Source organism: Ciconia boyciana, chromosome 1 (genome assembly GCF_034638445.1).
Source record: "Ciconia boyciana chromosome 1, ASM3463844v1, whole genome shotgun sequence".
In the NCBI taxonomy this organism is placed as follows: Eukaryota; Metazoa; Chordata; class Aves; order Ciconiiformes; family Ciconiidae; genus Ciconia; species Ciconia boyciana.
The window spans coordinates 50,198,549-50,217,767 of record NC_132934.1 but is presented as its reverse complement, the minus strand read 5'-3'; the positions used below and the strand labels follow the sequence as shown (position 1 = coordinate 50,217,767).

Here is a 19,219-nt window from a genome sequence, read left to right as displayed (position 1 = left end):
ATTGTGTTTTTGCAATAACCTTCTCCTAGCAAAACTCCATCCTCATCCTCCTTTACCTGCCAGTCTCTTCCAACACTGCTGTCTGTTTTCCTCTTTGCTGAAATATTTTCCTTCCCTGGTTTATGTGACTGCCTTTTTTTCTGGTTCACCTCTTCTTTTCCAAGTTTCCATCAGACAACTACTTTCCTCTGTTTCCAAATTTTTGTTTCTCTGTCTGAGGTCCTCCTCCCTGATTTCTATACTTTTAACCAACATCTTAACATTCATACCTCATAGTCTTGCCTCAATTTTGTTGAAATATCTCTTTCTTTCCAAATCAGAAAAAGGCTATTACTTCTCTGCCTTTGAAAGTAATACCCTGACTCAAGTATATTTCTGAAAATATTATTTTTCTAGCCTTTCACCTATTCAATTTATTTTGTCTGTTATTCCATTTGATCCTTTTTGAGTATAACCAATATAAACTACTTGGCTTTGCTTTCCTGGCCCTTCACAGCCTCTTTCTATTCTCTTGTTTTCATTTACAACCAAGAAGCCAGCTCCCACCTTTTATCCATTTATGATGCCAATGCCATCACTGAAACAAGCACTGTTCCAAACAAGAATCTGCATTCAGCCACTCATACTTGGAAAAAAAAATTCCATAAACATTTATCTCCTTAATTACTTCCAAATTCCCTCTTAAATTTTTGTTTTAATGCAACATCAAGAAAAATGTTTTAAAAAATTTCTAGGAATAGGCACAATGCCAGTCTGTCCATAGTGGAGGGAGCTGCATGAGTAAATCATGATGAGGTTCATGTCATCTAATTTTAGCATAGGTGTCTATACTTGAGCTACTTACATAGATAACCTCTACAGTCAACAAAGAGAAGTAGGTGCTTCTACATCACATTTCATCTGACTTGGTTTTAGAATGAGATGACTTGTGCCCCAGATTTCTTTTTCAGTTCTTCTGCTTGGCTACTGAACAGATTCGACACCCTAATTCCTGCCCACTTGTTTTGGTTTTCTTCCACCTTGGAGAGAAGTCCTGTGTTTTCAGTGAAGATCACCTGCAAGGTGCTGAAAAAGAGAAAAGTCTTGTCAATGAAATAATCTTTTTGCAATCCTTCTTCATGACACTGCATGAAATGAGTCAGAGCATGGCATTGCGGATGAAAAGCACTGCCCTCAGTGACTTCTGCCTACTTGGCACGCAGCTCAGGTCTCTGTTCTACATCCTGCTGTGAGTTAAGCTCTTGTGAACTATGTCATCTCATTGAGGTTAACTCTATGGATTTTTTTTCTTCTTTTATTAGAGCAGATATAATTTAATAGTGAATTAAATAGGTAACTCTTCAGGGAAGAGGTTATTTGTTTGTGTTGCTCCCAAAAGTATCCAGTACATGCTTAGGGACCAGTGGAAATCATACGGAAGAGTGACAATAGTAACATAAGTTTTAACAAATAAGCTTCAAAACAAAGCAGTTTTCCTGGATTTACTCAAGAACAATAAACGATCCTCTCATCTCCTACCCAAAATAATAATTTAGCCATGCAGTACATTTATATAACTAGGCTCCATCATTACTCTCAGCAGGCATCATTCTTCTTCTTGTGTAATATCTGGGAACGATTCCCATTCCCCACCTTGCAATTAAATATTCTTCAGAGTCATCGTGAAAGAGGAATATCATTTTTAGATAAATATAACTCAAAAGCTTTGTTGTTGGCAGAGCTCCATTGTCACTTTTGTTTTAAGGAGATATATGTGTGTGTGATGTATATATATGTGTGTGTGTGTGTGTATCATGTATATGTGTTTTAATCATATTCCCTGATGAATATGGCTTGTGTTAACATTACACTTGACAGAATGATGTTCAAAAGTTTCTAGACTTCCTAGACTTTACTGGACTTTCTTATACTCTACTAAAACAGGAAGATTTACATAAATTGTATTATTATTCCAGAACCTAAAATTATCAGGAACTGCAGTTAACATCTTGCATGAAGTGATCACTTAAGGGAACAATTCTTTAAATCCCAATTTTCATAGATCTTGAAAAATATGGTCAGTATATTCAGTTTATTCCTTTTGAATATTCCTTTTAAATTCCTTCCTAAATCCTATAGACATCACCAACCAGAGGTGTAGAGATTTTAATGAACAAGTTGGGTTGAACCTAAAGTTCAACTTGTACTAAAAACCAGATGAAGTAAGGAGAAAAGAAAGGATCTACCTAAAACTCACCTATGGCTTCTCTTTCAGCACAAATGTAACTGTTTATGCTCTGAGTGCACAACACACGGAGATAGAAATGAAAGAGAAATTAGTACCTACAAAAATATTCATTGTATCAGAAAATTTTCCTAAGTAAAAGAGCAGTTAAAATTTGCAGCTGTGGAAATATGTCAGGCAATTAGAAAAGGATGCAACTAAGGGAGTATTTATCTGCAAATAATAGATGCCTGCCAGAAAACACCCGAGTCAACAGTTTTGATGCACTTGATATTTTTATAGTTTTTAATTTATCCAGGAAAAAGTGGCTAAACTATTAATGTTGTACTATAAAAACTCAGTGAGACTTCACACTATTTAAAAATGAAAGATAAGATATATTTTTTACCAGAAGACTTGGGAGAAGAGGGAAAAAATTGAAGACAGTCTTTTTTTAGGGCCGATGACTGAGTTTTGCAGTTTCAGAAAACTGTCTGATATTACGTGAAAAACTTGCTTATGATTTAGACCTGTGGCAAAACAATCAGAGAGGTGCTATTCGAAAAGCCAGGAAAAAAAATCTTCTATGAAACTGTCAGAATTTTCCAGGCAGACTTCTGGATAGAGTACAGTACTTTGACCCCATGGACACAATAAAGAATCCAAAATACTACATGAGTAAGCCCTCATGCAGAGTGAAGGAGGAGTCTACAAAAACAGCACATGGAGTTGTATGCTGTGTGGCAAAGCCAAAGCAAACCAGCATAATGCCTGGCACTTGGAAAAAGAGGTAAAAGAAACTACTCTGTATTAGATCACTATAAGAACAGCACAAACAACAAAATAGTGACTGCATGCTTTTCCAATAGGAATTTTTCAATGGCACAGTGTTAGTACAGCAAAAGAAGACAAATGTGCTATTGGCCTGAAATCAAATAGAACATTGCTTAATTTAAGCTGGCGGAACTATGCAAAGCCATGGTTGCGCATACAACAGTGGTAAATCCAGTTGTGTTTATACCGAAAGAAAACACCTGCATGAAAGAGATAAAAGATTTAGACTTGGGACTTAAGGTTATGACCATATCCACACTAAGGGATTATCAACACTAAATGTATGCGCAAATAAACTGAAACACTCTTTGTAATAATATCAAGTGGAAAAATAATGTATTGCATTAGAAAAGTTTCATGCACTCCTTTTTTTTTTTTTTTTTTTTTTTTAACCGAAAGAAGGCTCCCTGTGGAAGGACAAGAGCCCAGATTAACTGAAGAAAAGTCTGGGAACATCTTCCGGGGATACAGAAAAACTTCTCACAGATCAAAAAATATTAATGAAAGAACACAGTCTTCTGATGACTCATTATAGCTTCAGTTCCCTTTTCCCAGGCATAATTAAAAGAGAAGTTAAGGAAACATATGCTCTGCAAATCACAGAATGAAGAATCAGTAACCACTGGCATACTGTAAAAAACCAAATACAGATATCTCTGTCCAGTTTCTACCTCTGGACTCAATTCCCACTATCATCAATGGCAGACATTCTTAACAGGACTGAGAGATACTTCTTTTTATTTTTTTTTTCCCCCCACTTGGTGCAGCTGTAGGTTTCCAACAAATATTCTGAGAAAAAAAAAGTTAATCTTTCTGAAATGCAGCACTCCCTTAGAGAGTTGTCATTTCCTCAGACTCTCCTTTGCATTGTGCTTAACACACAATGAGATTTTCCACTGAAACAAGCATGCAACACACCACATGCATGCAAAACATTTTTAATGTGCAGAGGGTAAAGATCTTTTCCTGTGAGGAAAACAACAGAAGAAAATACTTTGAGGTCCGTAAAATTCTGGAGAGAGTCAGCATACTAAGCTAATGAAAAAAGGAAATTTTATGGTATACAACACTAAAATAAACAAGTAAATTGTGATAAAATGAATGACCAAAATGGTTGCCTCAGTAGACAAGGACAGGGTTGAAAGATTCTCTAGAACTCCAGAGCATTAGGATTATTTTTTTCTGGAGTAGGAAAATTATTTTTTGCAGGAGCCAGCTGCTCCCTGGTCATCTGTGCAAGTCATGTTACACAAGAGTTATCAGTGAGAGCTCAAATGCCATGCAAATCAGATCTGCAGCAGGCTCCTTGGCTTTGTAGGATTATTCAACATGGTACTGTGGATGTGATCAAACTGCTTTCCACAATCTTCTTTCGTTTATACTGACAGGCTGTTGTTTCAGTGCCTTGCCATCTCCTTCCCTCACAGGTCATTCATCACTTCCCTATTGTTTCTATGTCATCCCTTTTTCCTTGCCTTTCTTAGCTATGTCCACTTGATCCTAGTTTGGTAGGTTTACTACCAAACCCTACCAAAGAATTTAAGTAAGAACAAATAAAGAATAATTACAGCATCATGTTTTTTATACCTTTATCCTTTTCCTTCCTTAACTGTAGATCATGTGCCTTTCAGAGAAATAACATCTGGAATTCTGTTCAGAGACCTCCTTGGATTCAGAGGCTCTTGGTTCCTTCAAGTTTACCAATGTTTATGATTTTTAAAATTAATTTTAAAATGAATACTTATTTTGTAGAATTCTGTCTCCTGGTGTAACACAATTAGAGAAGAAAGTCAAGTTCTCTTTTATATTTTTTGTGTTCTTTGTTGTGATTTTTTTTCCTAAGTGTACATCCACTCCTAATAATTTGGCAGAAAAGCTTAACTATATGTCCAGGTTAAGAGTATGACTTAATGACTGAAAACGTAAGGCAAACAAAAAGGACAAAATTTATTATTATTTTTATTTGGATGCCTGACTCCTGAGCTTACAATTCTTAAGGCATTACTGTTCCTAGCAGAACTGTAATAAAAACCAGGTAATAATGTAATACATAACCCAGGAAATTAAAGAAATTCCATCGGGTCAGCGGATTGACTTTTCAGTTTAAACCCTGAAGGACACATGCATCATTAAAGATTTGATGTTAGGTAAGAGTACCATCCCCAGCTGGCAAAACAGATGTATCACCATGTATTATGGCTGATAACAATTTGCTGATCATTTTACAGTTCACTTCTGATTTTGGCAAGGCTCTCGCTTCAAACTATTCTAAACTAAGACGAACAGAAGTAGGGATGAAAACCCCTCGGAACAATCCCATGAGATTCTCACATAATGCAATTACACCAAAAAATACAATCCCCTGCTCCCCACCCCCAGACAGGGCAAAAATTCTAAGTTTTGGTAATCCCAAGAAGAAGAACCCTATGCTAGTTCTTACATGATTGCCACAAACTCCCTCTGCAGTTTGTCAGGGTGTATTTTGACAAAAGCCTGCCAACAAGTGTTCCAAAATTTTCCTGAATTGTGAATCCTCCTTTGTGTTTTGGGAATAAATATTTGAGGTAGAAACCAGGCCAGAAGGAGCTAAATGGCCAGACTCCCACTGACTTCAATGGAGCCAGCATCTATTCCTGTCATACAGTGATTTTTTTTTTTTCCCTGACTACACTAATACCAGAGTTGTTTCAGTAAAAGTAAGCCATCTTTAGAGCAAAGCTTGGATTTATTTTCCTCTCTGAGCACCGCTTAAACTTCTGGTCATGAAAAGGTGGTCCGTAGATATTACCACAGTGCAATATTATAACAGAGTCAATGTTTACCGTGCAATGTTTACATGTTATGTAAGACAAGGCAAAAAGGCTTTATCTCAGGAAAATGAGGATGGAAGCTAATTTTTCTCTTATCCATAGGAAATTGCTATGAACCCTCTAAGCCTGACTAAGTGTCAGGCTTAGACACTTGATGTTAATACTTGATGTATTTGTGCCTCTATATTTTTTCTTTCTTTCTTGCCTTTTTTCTTGCCTGTGGCTAAATATCCTCACACCCATACCAGGTCATGTTGAAAGCTATACATTCATGTGCTCAGCCTTTTGTATTGTGAATTGGTGATATGCTTCAACTCTTTTTTTCTTTTTTTTTGGAGGGGGCAGGGAAGAGGTACATTTATTTTAAAAGAAATATCTTTTTCCCTCCACTAAAGATGGAAGTGTGGAAGAAAATAGATTTTTGAATAAAAGTATCAATTCCTGTGGCTCTGTTCTAGGCTGTCAGATTTTTGTCAAATCATTTCATACTAGCAGCATCACAAGTGCTACCTGTAGCCAAGGGCTCCAGCACTTTCAGCACTTTCAGGCTGACCCTTATTTTTCCTTCTGAGTACTTTTTGCCCTGTGCAAAATTTTTATATGTCCTTTAACAAGATTAATATAATGCTCCGTCATGCCATCTGGGCTTTATTCAGGATAGCTAGTCCATGTGGCATGTTTTTGCCTAACATCCCTTCCTCAATAGCACTGCCTGCAGATGTTTTCCCTAGGTTTTTCTCCTCTGGTTCCTGTTTTCACTGACCTCTAAATTCCCCTGAGTTTTTAATTCTATTTTATTTTGTTTTGTTTTAACTTTTGTTACATGCAAACCATACGGGGCACATTCTGAGGAAAGTAAACAGCATTGCTCCAAGGCTAATAACTTAGTTCTTTAAGTCTTGCATATAATAGAGTTATTGTGAAGTGGGAAAGGAACCCAGGGGTATGGCTTGCCAGGTGCTATGCTGGTGTGTTATCCTCATCATTTGCTGTTGCTCTGGGAGACAGTAAAAATTCTCTTGCAAATTCTGAAGTGTGGGGTTATTTTTTCTTCTTACAGCTGCATAACAGTGTGGAAAAATAATGCAGGTTTAAAATACTGGGAGCAGGGACTTGCAGAGCAGGGTGTAAGTGGGAAATGATATTCTGGTATAAAAAAATTGAAAATTACAGGCTTGTGATACCTTCCCACTTTATACATACGTTCCCACTGTGAAATCAGTATTTTTAAACATACCTGTGATAGATACCATCATTTCTAAATGAGGCACTTTCTGAATGTTTGAATAAAACAACAGTTCTGTGTGTTTCCCCAAGATAACATGATCATATTCAGGAGAAAGCACTGGCAAAGCAGAACACGTTCATCCTAGTTACCTAGATAATTTCTGGTTTTGGTCAGGACTATCAGTTCTGCTCTGAAGAACTGTAACAATCCTCTTAACTTCAACTACTCTGAGAATATTTACATTGCAGTGCCTAGCTGAATGTATACCTATCTACTTCCAGCAAGAAATATTTCACATCAAATCATCAGCTGTGAAAATCATAGCCCAAACACTTTTTATCTAAAAAGCAACAAAGTAAAAACAAATCAAATAAAAAAGAAAAAAAGATAAGGCAGACTTTTAGCTGACATAAATGACCAGGCAGCGCAAAGCAGGATGCAGGATAAAAATTTCAAGTGCTGATAAGATGAGTCTAAACTCATTGAATGTTGACTTAGAGTTCTATGGAAAAGAAATCCATGGTAAAATTCAGAAAAAAAAAATCTAATTAGCAGTAGCACATTTAGTTATTCAGTTATTATGATAAAAACAATGAAAGAGACTCATCTGCATAATTCAAGCTGTATCCCTCATAATAACTGGATTGTTTCCCATGCCCGAATATTGTGCAGGTAGCTGTATTACACTACAGGCAGAATCTACATCTCTATCACAATTCTGGCAATGATGACTCAGGAAACCACACCCCATGTGTACCCCATGTGTTATCATGGCAGTTCTTATAGCTCAGGCTCAAATAAAAGAGAGTTGGGACCATGGCTTCCACAGACCAATATATTTATTTTGGGAGAGGCTTATTGTTAGGGAAATACTCTGCTGAACTGTGAGTGACCTTTTCTACCTCCTCTTGCAAATGTGTTATTGCTAGCTAGCATACAAAATTAAAACCAGACATGCTCAGCTTTACATATACTCAGTGAAACCATATATACAGAACGCGCTGCTTGCTTTGCTCAGGATGATCTGCAAGAGGAGTCCATTAGGGAAAAGACATACATCAAATACCATTTTAAACTGTCTTCTCATCTCTCTTTCAGTTCCCATGATGCAGAGGTGCTATCACACATGCCGATACATTTCTTGGCACTGTTTTAATATTTAACTTATTGTGGAAAGAGTTGAATGCTCAATTTTCTTCCAAGAAGCAGACTAAAGTTTAATTCTGAAAATACTAAAAATGTACTGGATGTTAACTATAGTATATGCAATATAAAAATTTGTGGTTTAGCAGCAACTGTTGTCTTCTGTTTCTGAAAATACCATAATGGAGTTAGTGAACAAAGACGTTATATAGCTATTCTCTAGTAATAAATTTAGGTAGCTATTATATCTATATTTATACAGCCCATTCTACCTAATTCACTGCTTCCCTTCCATACCAAGTTATGCTTACCAAAAAAACAGCGCATATTTCTGCAAAAATTAAGTTATTATCAGACAGAAATCTAATAAGTGTAGTCTATAAGAATAACAGGAAAGAGGTGAGGATATGCATATTTTTATTAAGCTGGGTTGCACTTTCACTGTATTGAGTCACAGAATTTTCTGTTCAGGAAAAACTGCTTAGGATGGTTGTGTGATGATGGATAAGGTATTAAAGTATCCTCAGAATAAACAAAATCAGGAAAAAAAAGCAAATAAAGCTGATAATTTTAGTTTTATGTGAATGTCTTGTTCTTCAGAGCTTTCAAATGGAAGGGTTGTACTTATTCTTAGGTATAAACTATTGTTGTTAACAGAAGCTGCATATACCTCAGCAATGAAATTACACTTGTATTTGTTATGTAGGCCTTGTTTATCTTTCACTGTTTCAGAAGTTTTTAATCTATTTCTTTTAGTACTGCATTGCATTTTCTTCAGCTCAATAGATTGGCCATCAAAAGACACTAGAAAATAATAATAATTTTAAAATGTTTCATTCCTAAAATAATTGCCCTAATGTTCATCTGAGATCTCCTTCATTATTACTCCACAGGCATTGATCCTTGTTAACAACAAAATCAGCAAAATAAGCCCGTTAGCTTTTGCTCCTCTGAAGAAACTGGAAAGACTTTACCTGTCCAAGAACAACCTGAAGGAACTCCCAGAAAACATGCCGAAGTCTCTTCAGGAGATACGGGCTCATGAGAATGAGATCTCCAAGTTGAGGAAAGCTGTCTTTAACGGACTGAATCAAGTGATTGTCTTAGGTACGAGCATGAGAAATTATAACAAAATCAACTCAGTGTTTTTTCAAGATGTTCTTTTTAGTTCAATCAGTGATTTTATGTAGAAAGCCAAGAAATGCTCCAATAAATTGTACCTCCAAATTAGCTTTGACCTGAAGGATATAGGTACCTACACTGCAGCACAGCTCACGACCATGTTTTGTTGGCAGAACTAGGCACCAATCCAATCAAGAGTTCAGGCATTGAAAACGGAGCTTTTCAGGGGATGAAGAGGCTCTCCTACATCCGTATCGCAGACACCAACATTACTAGCATCCCAAAAGGTAAGAAATTCAATTAATATTTCAGAGATTTACACAGGTATAATCTAGTGACTTCTAGGCAGCTCGAAAAAAAATTATTATGGAAGCCTTTTGAGTCAGTCTGTAGAGTATCCATTACTTGACTACTTCACTTTTTGGTCAGTTGACTTTTATTGGTTTGGAAAATTTTGGTTTTCTATTATGAGAAGCTCCACAAGAGGTGCACTGTCAAGAGTAAGCCATTTTATTTTATTTTGCTTTTCTTGTCTCATAGCTGAAACATAAAATGGAAGAATGTGTTCACCCTCCAGCCCCGGCTGGTGAGCCTGATCAACATCACACAGATGTAAACTCATGTAGAATTAACTGAATTTCTACAAGCATAAAATCAGCCCTCCACAAGTCTGTGGATTCGAAGCCAAAAATCCTATGCCTATACAAAACAGAAACATTTGTTATTTTTAAAAGTACTTAATTGCAAATTGCTACAAAATAAGAACAACTTCAATATAACCTATTAAAGCAAAACAAAACAAAACAAACCAGAATGGTTCCAATCCAGAGGAAATTATATTCAATTTATTCATACTTCAGCCAGAAGATTGTTTTGAAATAGCTGAAACTTTTTGAAAGTTAATACTAGTTGTTATTTCTTTCTTCCCACATTTCCTGTTTCGGATGTTCCTTAGAGGGACCTCAGATAGTTAAAATATTTTGTTCCAATTTTTTTTTCCTGGTAAACAGAATTTGCAAACTAGTATGTGCCCTACATAAAATAACATTTAAATTATTTTACTTCATCTTTATAATCTCATTTTCTGCTGCCGTTATTTATTAATATCTAGGTGCCAAATATTTGTAGATTTATGTATGTGGATAGTCTGGCTAAAGTGAAGGCTCTTTCTATTATCTATACTATTATATATGTCCCATTTACCTAATCATGAAAGCTAGAATTCATATCTGAGAAGAATTTCATTTAGCTATTTTTAAAGAATTAAGTCTTCTGTGATGACCTTAGGAGCTTGGTGTTATTTCATGCCAAATAAATTGTTACTAGCTGTTTTCAATTTCCCTGATTGTGAAAGTTCCTTGTTTCATTCAGTGAATTGTTCTTGGCCATGTCTAGTAAAAATCTTTTTGTTACTGTAAAAGAGCCTCGGTATAACACAAGTCCTTTAAAAAAATATAATAATCCAGTTTTATCAGAAGTAATTTGATGGTGTTCTCTCTTTCAGGCCTTCCCCCATCCCTTACTGAACTTCATCTTGATGGCAACAAAATCAGCAAAATTGATGCTGAAGGTCTGTCTGGACTCATTAACTTGGCGAAGTAAGAATTCATTTCTTCTTTTCACGTAAAATATTAGTTGAAATTGTAACCACCACACACACAATTAAAAAACATCATTCTGAGCTTCATGACCGTTATCATCACTGAAGCAGTACATAACTTAGCAGGAAAAGCTTCTGAGGACTTGTGTACTGACTTAAGAGAACAAACACTTTTTTTTCTAGCAACACTTTCCAGCTGTTTTCGATTATGAGTGATGTATGCCCAGGACAACTGTTTCTTTGATTTAAAAAAAACAAAAAAAACCAAAAAGAAAGATAAAGAGAGCAATTAGATTTTTAAATTATGTTATGCTTCTTTCATTGTATTTCCATCTTTGGTTTATGCAGTTTTCTTGGGACACTGCATTACTCATGCAATTTGCCCTGGAAACTGAGGAAAAAAGCACATGGGAACCAAAACTGCTTGCAAAAGTGTTTCCTTCATTTCTCAAGAAAGGCAAGTCTGCAATGAGTCTAGGAACATGACAAAAAATTAATCATACAATATAAATGAAAAAGTGTCATTTTTTCAGAGTGATTGTACCTTGCTAATCTGTGAATATGTTGTTGAATAAGTTTCTCTAACTCTAGGAAACTGTAAGGAGAATTCCCAAAGAGCAGTTATAGACATACAGAATTATTTGTGAATTAGTTCACATTAGATAACATGCTAAAATAGTAAAATGGACCTTTACTACAAGGTATTTTAATACTATGATACTTTAAACCTTTGTATGAAAATAGAAGTGTAATTGATCTAAAAGACCGTTAATCAGATTACTGGATCTAATTCCTGGATTTTCATCTTAATTATTCTGCTTGTCATAATGAAGGCAGAAAACTGAAATCAAAGAAAGATTACTGAACAACAGGAGTTCAAGTTGAAGTTTATCACTGTTTATGGTAGCTTGGACAGCAGTTCAATGCAATGAACTATATAGTAACTTAACATGTATTTCGAATCTGGCAATTCCAAGTGATAAAGTTTAGAACAGCTTTCTAGAACTTGTAAAATAAGACATTTCAACTCATGTTTGATGTTCATATTTGATCACAGATTCATCCCTGCTCAACAAAAAGTCTGCTCCTGGATTTTAATGAAAAAATAAAAATACCATAATTACGGGTTAGAGGACTATGAAGCAGTTATTGGTTATGATAGAGGCTTAGTATAAAATGTAACATCCTCCAGAGAAATTATAAAAAAACCTTCCAAACCCAAACCAAGATCATAACTACTCAGGTAGACTGTAATTTACTTTACTGGAGGAGGGAGGAGTGGGGTGTGTCAGCTGTCCTGCAGATGACAGATTTTTTCTGATTTTCACATTCACACTTGGGAAACACTACAGGCAACATTACATGGACAACATTGTTGGAAGTCCTTCTTAAGACATAAAGTTTTATGCAGCAAGTGCTGATGAACTACTAAAAATATCTAACCTTGGGCTGCTTCTATTGTAGCTGTACTGTACGGAGAAACAAGATACTCTGTTGATCATGGTGTGGAAATGTGGAGCTGCTCAGAGCAGGCACCGAGTTTTAAACTGCTCTCTGGCCTGTGCTTAAGCAGGCAACCTAAGCATGGTCAGAAATGCTCTTTTGCAAAGTTGAAAAGTAAGGCAGAATACAGATTGGCCAAAAAGGAGTACATTGGATGTAACAGAGCAGACAGATGAAGAAAGGAGGGAGCTATGGGAGAGCTGCAGGACAGCATATGGGATAAATCTAAAGGACAGCATGCCCCTTACGCCACAGAAACAAGCTACCAAAAACCAGCTTTTATTTACACATCTAAGTCTTCAGGAACATCAGTACGGGGTCAAGACCACTCTCCTCCTGGATCGTGTCAACTCATGCTCAACAGTCTAATAGGTGCCCTAAAGCACAGTTGGACTTTGAGAAACAGGTCATTTTTCTGACTGTGTTAAGGTGTTTTGAACTGTAAAATGTTCCACATAAGAGCTCGGTGTAGATCTACTGCTCATTCTCTTTTAAATTTTTGAGTTCTAGCAGACCGCCAGTATTTGTCCTTTTTGTTGTTTGTTTTCCTTGTAAAATTACTCTTAAGTCTTTCAAAAGTCTTCATATAGTGTTGCAGTGGAAAAAAAACTTATCTCACGAATGTAAACCGAACAAAGACTTTGCTGGTTACGTGCAGGAATGAGCTCCACAGGAGGATATACACACTACACAACTGATGTTACTAATGTCTATACCCTATTAAAGTTTACTGAAAAGATCTAGGTCCATATACGGGGAGTTGCATCAAGCCCAGAATAACAATGATGTTGAGTAACATGAAGTCTGTTAAAAAAAAGTGGAAATGGGCCAGCAGGGATGTTGGAGACAAAAGAAGGTGAAAAATATTTGAGAATTTCTTCAATTTTTAGATACATTTTTGATGATATGCTTCAATGATTTAGAACACTGTGACTAGATCAGCTAAAACACCAGAAAAAATGTTACCTATTCACTAACATAAAAGGCAGGAATATGTCAATATATTAAGCAAGAGTGATTTTTCAAATTCTTCTTTTTTTTTTCCCATAGGAAAAAGAACAGAGATAAAGACCATATTCTTTCCTAACACTCTTAATGACCCTGTATTTTCCACACTAATATTGACTTATTTCATTTGTAAACATAGCCGGGAGTGACTGAGAGTTTTTGTAACACATTTAGATGAGATGTAATTACACATAATTTCACTGCTTGTGGGAGTTAGATCCACTTTTCTACAGAATCCTCTAATTTTACTCTTTCCCTAAAAAGTCTTTCCCTGTATGAGCTAATGCCGAGTTGGATCTTGTCCATCCCTGTGGTGTGTAAAGTGGTTACTTTTGCTTCAACAGACCAATACGAAAGTCAAACCTGCTTTTTTTCATTCTGGTCTCCCTAGGTGTGACACATCTGCTTGTAGACCTGCATATGTAGCGAGCATATATTTAGATATGTGTCAACCAAGAATTTATAGCCTTCTGCCAAAATGTTTTGTTTTCCCAATCCTTTTAAAGACGTTCACTATGAGCACCCATCACTGAAGTCCTTTGTAGACATTCTGTAGATCTTCAGACCAAATTGCTCTGTAGGATCAAATCCCCCAAGCTTTCCTAAATCTCAATGTACTCAGAAGGAATTTTGTTCTAGTAACTTTTAAATGAAAAGTCTTCCTGACCAAATTCTAGCAAAGATGTGGAATACTGTTAACTGATTTCTGAGTGAAATGAATCCCTGTTGATGTCAGTCGGAGATCTCAGTAAGCTCTCCTTTGTCATTTAACAGTTTGACAACATTGCAATGTTTAAATGAGTATGATATGACTATTTGTATTATAAATAATACTAGTTAACAAGATATTTCTTTGACTTTTTATTTTTAAAAGGAAATTTATAAAATGTGCTTCTATTCTTGGACAGCATTATTTCTGGAAACATATCTGCCATAAAGATCAAAGAAGAATTTTTAGTTCTGTGATTTTATACTAGGTTCAGATTCTGACTTTTGAAGCTGGCACAAGCCACAGAGAATTACAGGTAGTAGTTTACTATGAATAAGACTTTCTTTAAAAGTACTCATCCATAGCAAATTATTTTATCACAAGGATTCTGATTACCTATATTAAATTCTTTACTTGATTCAGTTATTAATAAATGTCAGGGAATTTTTTCCCTCAAAGTTAAAAAAGATTGCTTAAAGAAAAAAGATAAAGCAAACTAAATGAAGTAGGTTTAGCCTTTATAGAAATAATTTTCTCAAAGGACAACACTCCTGATGATGACAACTCCTGCAGAATTACCACTGAATTCCTTACTGCAACACAGAGCATTGTAACTTATGAGAGTGTCTTGAAAAAATTCTGTAGTTCAGTAATTGCAAACCAAAATAGTATTAACACAGAAATACACAGATAGGACCAGATTTTCCAAATTGGACATTACCTGTGCTAGTAAACCCAGAATGTGGATGTGTAAAGCAGGAAGGATGATTTTGTGATGAAAGCTCTGCACTGGAACCTGGGGGAAATGTGTATGTCCCACTTCTGTGTCCTGCTGAACAAATCATTATGTATGACTCAGCTCCTGTTTCCAGTCTGTAACACAGCTCTAACTACATAAGTATCTTAGAAGGATGTGGTGAAGGTTTAAACATAACAGTTCTGATCACCCTGGGTTATGTAGTTTGACAAAGAAAGTTACAGTCAGTGCTCCTGAAGTCATGCAAGAAACTCTTATTCAGCTTTTAAAGAAAGACTGGTGCCTATGGAGGTACACAGTATGTATTTACAGTGGGATTAGTCATATAGTTCATGAAAGTATGCAGTACCATGGGCACAAGTTGAATGATATCGTGATAATTATCACATGTTCACATCACATGTCAAACTTATTTAAATATGTTTAACTAAACTAGTTTTCTGTGGTGACTCTGTACCTCATACATAATTCTGAAAATTAGCCTGGTCTGTTCTATAACAGTAGTGTAGAGAAATAATCAACCCAAGAAAGATGGTTATGTGGGCAAATTTAACATATGGTTTTGTTTGTTGGTTTTTTTTTTCAGATTGGGTCTCAGCTTCAACAGTATTTCTTCAGTTGAAAATGGCTCTCTTAACAATGTACCTCATCTGAGAGAGCTCCATTTGAACAACAATGAACTTGTCAGAGTACCTAATGGGCTGGGTGAACACAAATATATCCAGGTAAAGTTTATCATACTGCCTCAGAGACCAAAGTTGAAAGATTCCAAATGGTATTTGTGTGGTTATTCAGTCCTGAACAGAAACATATATGGTATTTGTGCAAAAGGTAACTTGATGCAAGTTTCATAAACTGTTGAATAGGCATGGAAATGTTGCATACAACAGGAAGACTCTTTTCTGATTTTTATGTGGATGTGGCTATGGAGGTGTATGGGTCTGGAGGTGTGCCTAATTATCTCTGTGTGTCTGAGGGAACACAACAAATATGGGATTATTTGTGTACTTTGATTTCCTCTTTACTCAAAAATGCCTTCAAAGAACATTTCTTCTATTTATTTTTTTTCGATTCTACTCAGTGACATTTTGCAACCTTTCCCAAGAACCTTCCCTTTGGTATCTCACAAAGCTGTGCCTTCAGGAGGGCAAAGAGATGCAATATGCATTTCTCATCAGCCGTATTTTTATGGTCTGTGTGGCTGCATAGCTAGAAATATGGCCTCTTTGAACGAATTGAAATCTGTCTTCACTTGGACTAAGATTTTACGGGAAAACAAGCTCCTAAAGAATGAAGACTCCCAAATGTAAATCACCACTTGCATGTAGCTTGGGAAAATTCATCAGAAAAGGTGATTCAGGAGCAAAGTAATATTCATCAGCTATTTTAAATCATCATTAGTGATTACTTTGGCTCTGAGTCCTGTACAGTCCTGTACTCTGAGTCATGACAGTGAAACTATTAGAGCTGGAGAGAAACCAATTAGCACCAAATTCATTCTTTATATACAGCACATGCTTCTGAACGACAGCACTGTATTAATAATTCCACATCTTTGACTCCTGTTTTGGTTGCAGTATGATCAAATGATAGTAATGTTATTAGATTGCCTTGCACAGTTTCTGCTCTTTCTGTAGAAATTATTTCTAATTGGGTATACTCTAGGAATTGCAAAAGGTAAGCAGAATCAAGCATTTGTTTGGAAAAAAAGATATATTGTTACTCTGTACAACATTGCACAATACATACCTAATATTTGACATCAAATAATTTATCTTATTTGCCATGGTAGCTCTATGTCTCACTTCTGTAATTCTATGCTTTTCAGGTGGTCTATCTTCATAACAACAAAATTGCTTCGATTGGTATCAACGACTTTTGCCCTCTTGGGTACAACACCAAAAAGGCTAGCTATTCCGGTGTGAGTCTCTTCAGCAACCCCGTGCAGTACTGGGAAATCCAACCCTCTGCTTTCCGATGTATCCATGAACGTTCTGCAGTACAGATTGGAAATTACAAATAGATGTCTAAAGATGGGGTTCGGTTGTGTTTCAGCTAAAGTACCTGTTGTAATAGGCCTGTTCAAAAAATTATTGCTAACAATTAATGCCAAACACCAGAAACTTCACTTTAAAGTGGAGATGATCCATTGATGTAGAATAAATGAATCATTGCAGATGTACAAGGTCAAGCATACCATCAAAAAGAATTGCCAATTGTGCTTTAAACTGACTTATTTCAGCCTTCTTTTCCAGCATGCTTTCTGTGGTATTTTTCAGTTTGCTGAATGCTACAGGTTTTCAGATTCCACTGTATATGAGATTCGGAGTAAATATTTGTCAAGCTATGATATTAAAAAAAAGATAGTGATTGAGGTTATTTTTATAGCCACACAAAAAAGAAATAGTAGAGGGAAAAAAGACTCTCAAATCATCTTGAGACTTGAGAAGGTGAGAGTTACCTCCTTTAAATTTATTTCAAGCCCTGGAGGTTTAAAAATATCCACTATAACACTAAGCTAATTCTGAATGTATCTATTTAGCAGATGCAAATAAAGTTGTTGCTAATGTCATTATTTTGGGAAAAATAAGATAAATTCATATTGTACACATAGTTCTTTAAAGTTTGCCATTCTTCTAGAGCAACGCTAATCAGGATTAGCCTAACATAATCCTATTGAAAAAAATAACGAGTAGTCTGCAGTACAAAACCTGTAACCTATGTCTGGAGCTCAATGACTAAATTTCTCTAGGGCAAATCCCTCTCACCTTAGTCACAAGAGCAGTTTTAATGACTTCAGTGAGACTGCCTTGCAGGGTATGGTATTAGGGTTTAGTCATTGGTATCAATCCATGTATGTATCTAAACCAAAAATAATAGCAGTTCACTGTTCACTTGTTCTGCATTGTACATTTGTCAGCATCCTTTACTGTTTTTGTTTTTTAAACAATGTTTTTAATTGTCAAGTAGAGATATGCAGGCTTCCCATCTGATGAATTTGTGAAATTTAGATTATTAGCAAAATCATAAGTATAGCAAAATGTGAAGTGAAATAACTGCAGGGCCTAGCCGGACATTGCTGGGACATCATTCGTAGAAGTATCTTCTTAGAGTGATTTGAAGCCCTCTGCAAATTAGGATTCTTCAACCCATACCAGTAGGTAGCAAGCACATCAAAGGTAGGCTGCACATTTCTACTGTCAATCTACAAAGCTAAACATATACTCAATAAAAATGTCACCTTAAGAGAATCTTCTGCAGCCTCTTAATACTCCAAGGTCAATCTCTCTAATTTGTAAAACTTATATGTCATTTATATTAAAGAATAATGTAATACAGGCAAACTCCAAAGTGTTTGTCTTTATTTTCTGTTTTGATAGCATAACATAGTGTGTCAGAATTTTAATTATGAGTAAGTCTGGAAGATTTAACATCTTTGGCATGGTGATAACTAAAGTAGGAGCAAGTTGTGTGAAATTATCTTGCCTCAAGAAACTTTTTAATGCCTAACACTCATAGGTATTTTTTCTAGAAAATGAATATATTCTGTTTATAGCTGTCATTTATTCGGGTAGTAAATAATTGGAAACTATTATGAATCACTAAAGCCATTACCTAGAAAAAGAGTGTTTGCACTCTTGTTAGCTATCTTCTTCATATGGTAGCCAATGATTTCACCCATTTGTGTCTGTTTTTTCTTCTAGGTTTCACATTTTCTGAGTGTTACTTTTAAATAAAACTAACAGTACTTTATATCCTTCTGTCACTGGAGGGAAAACCCTCCAGAAAATCAGCAGTTAGATTTTTTCCTTTTGGTTCTTGGTTGGATATCTGCTATTATTCAGAGGGAAACTTCATGCAGAAAGCTAAGCATTGGCATTTCAACAGAGAACAAAGTAATTGTCTTAGCTTGAATGACTCCACACAATTTGTATGTACACAGTTCAAATTAGCAGATACAGATACAACTTATAGGAAGAGATTTATACAATAAATAATAACAATTACTTATTACATAAAACTCCAGATAAACATATACACAAACTACCCATTTCTCCCTCCATGGCTTTAAAATCTCTCCATACTAAGGCTTTCCTTTCAAACTAGGAGCAACTTTAAGCCCAGTGGAAAATATCTGAGCCTGATCCTCCTCTGTAATACTCATGGTATGTCCCATACCAAGCTTGCTGCCCTCTGTGCTAAAGCACAGGCTGTTCCTCATAAAATACATTCCCCGCCTACAACCAAGGGCTGCAAAGGTAACAGGACTTTCCTGATTCCCAGTCCTGTGCAATAAAACAG

The 19,219-nt window shown here is 35.8% G+C and overlaps 1 protein-coding gene across 1 annotated transcript in view; it reads left to right on the top strand.

The window, feature by feature from the left end:
• Nucleotides 1–18,255, top strand: part of DCN (decorin) — a 39,633-nt gene extending 21,378 nt beyond the window's left edge. Inside the window, exons 4-8 of the mRNA XM_072865148.1 lie at nucleotides 9,112–9,325; nucleotides 9,514–9,627; nucleotides 10,845–10,938; nucleotides 15,504–15,642; nucleotides 16,746–18,255. Coding sequence (XP_072721249.1) covers nucleotides 9,112–9,325; nucleotides 9,514–9,627; nucleotides 10,845–10,938; nucleotides 15,504–15,642; nucleotides 16,746–16,940 — 756 coding nt within the window. The 3' untranslated portion in view covers nucleotides 16,941–18,255. The remainder of the gene's footprint in view (nucleotides 1–9,111; nucleotides 9,326–9,513; nucleotides 9,628–10,844; nucleotides 10,939–15,503; nucleotides 15,643–16,745) is intronic.
• The last annotated feature ends 964 nt before the right edge of the window (nucleotides 18,256–19,219 follow it).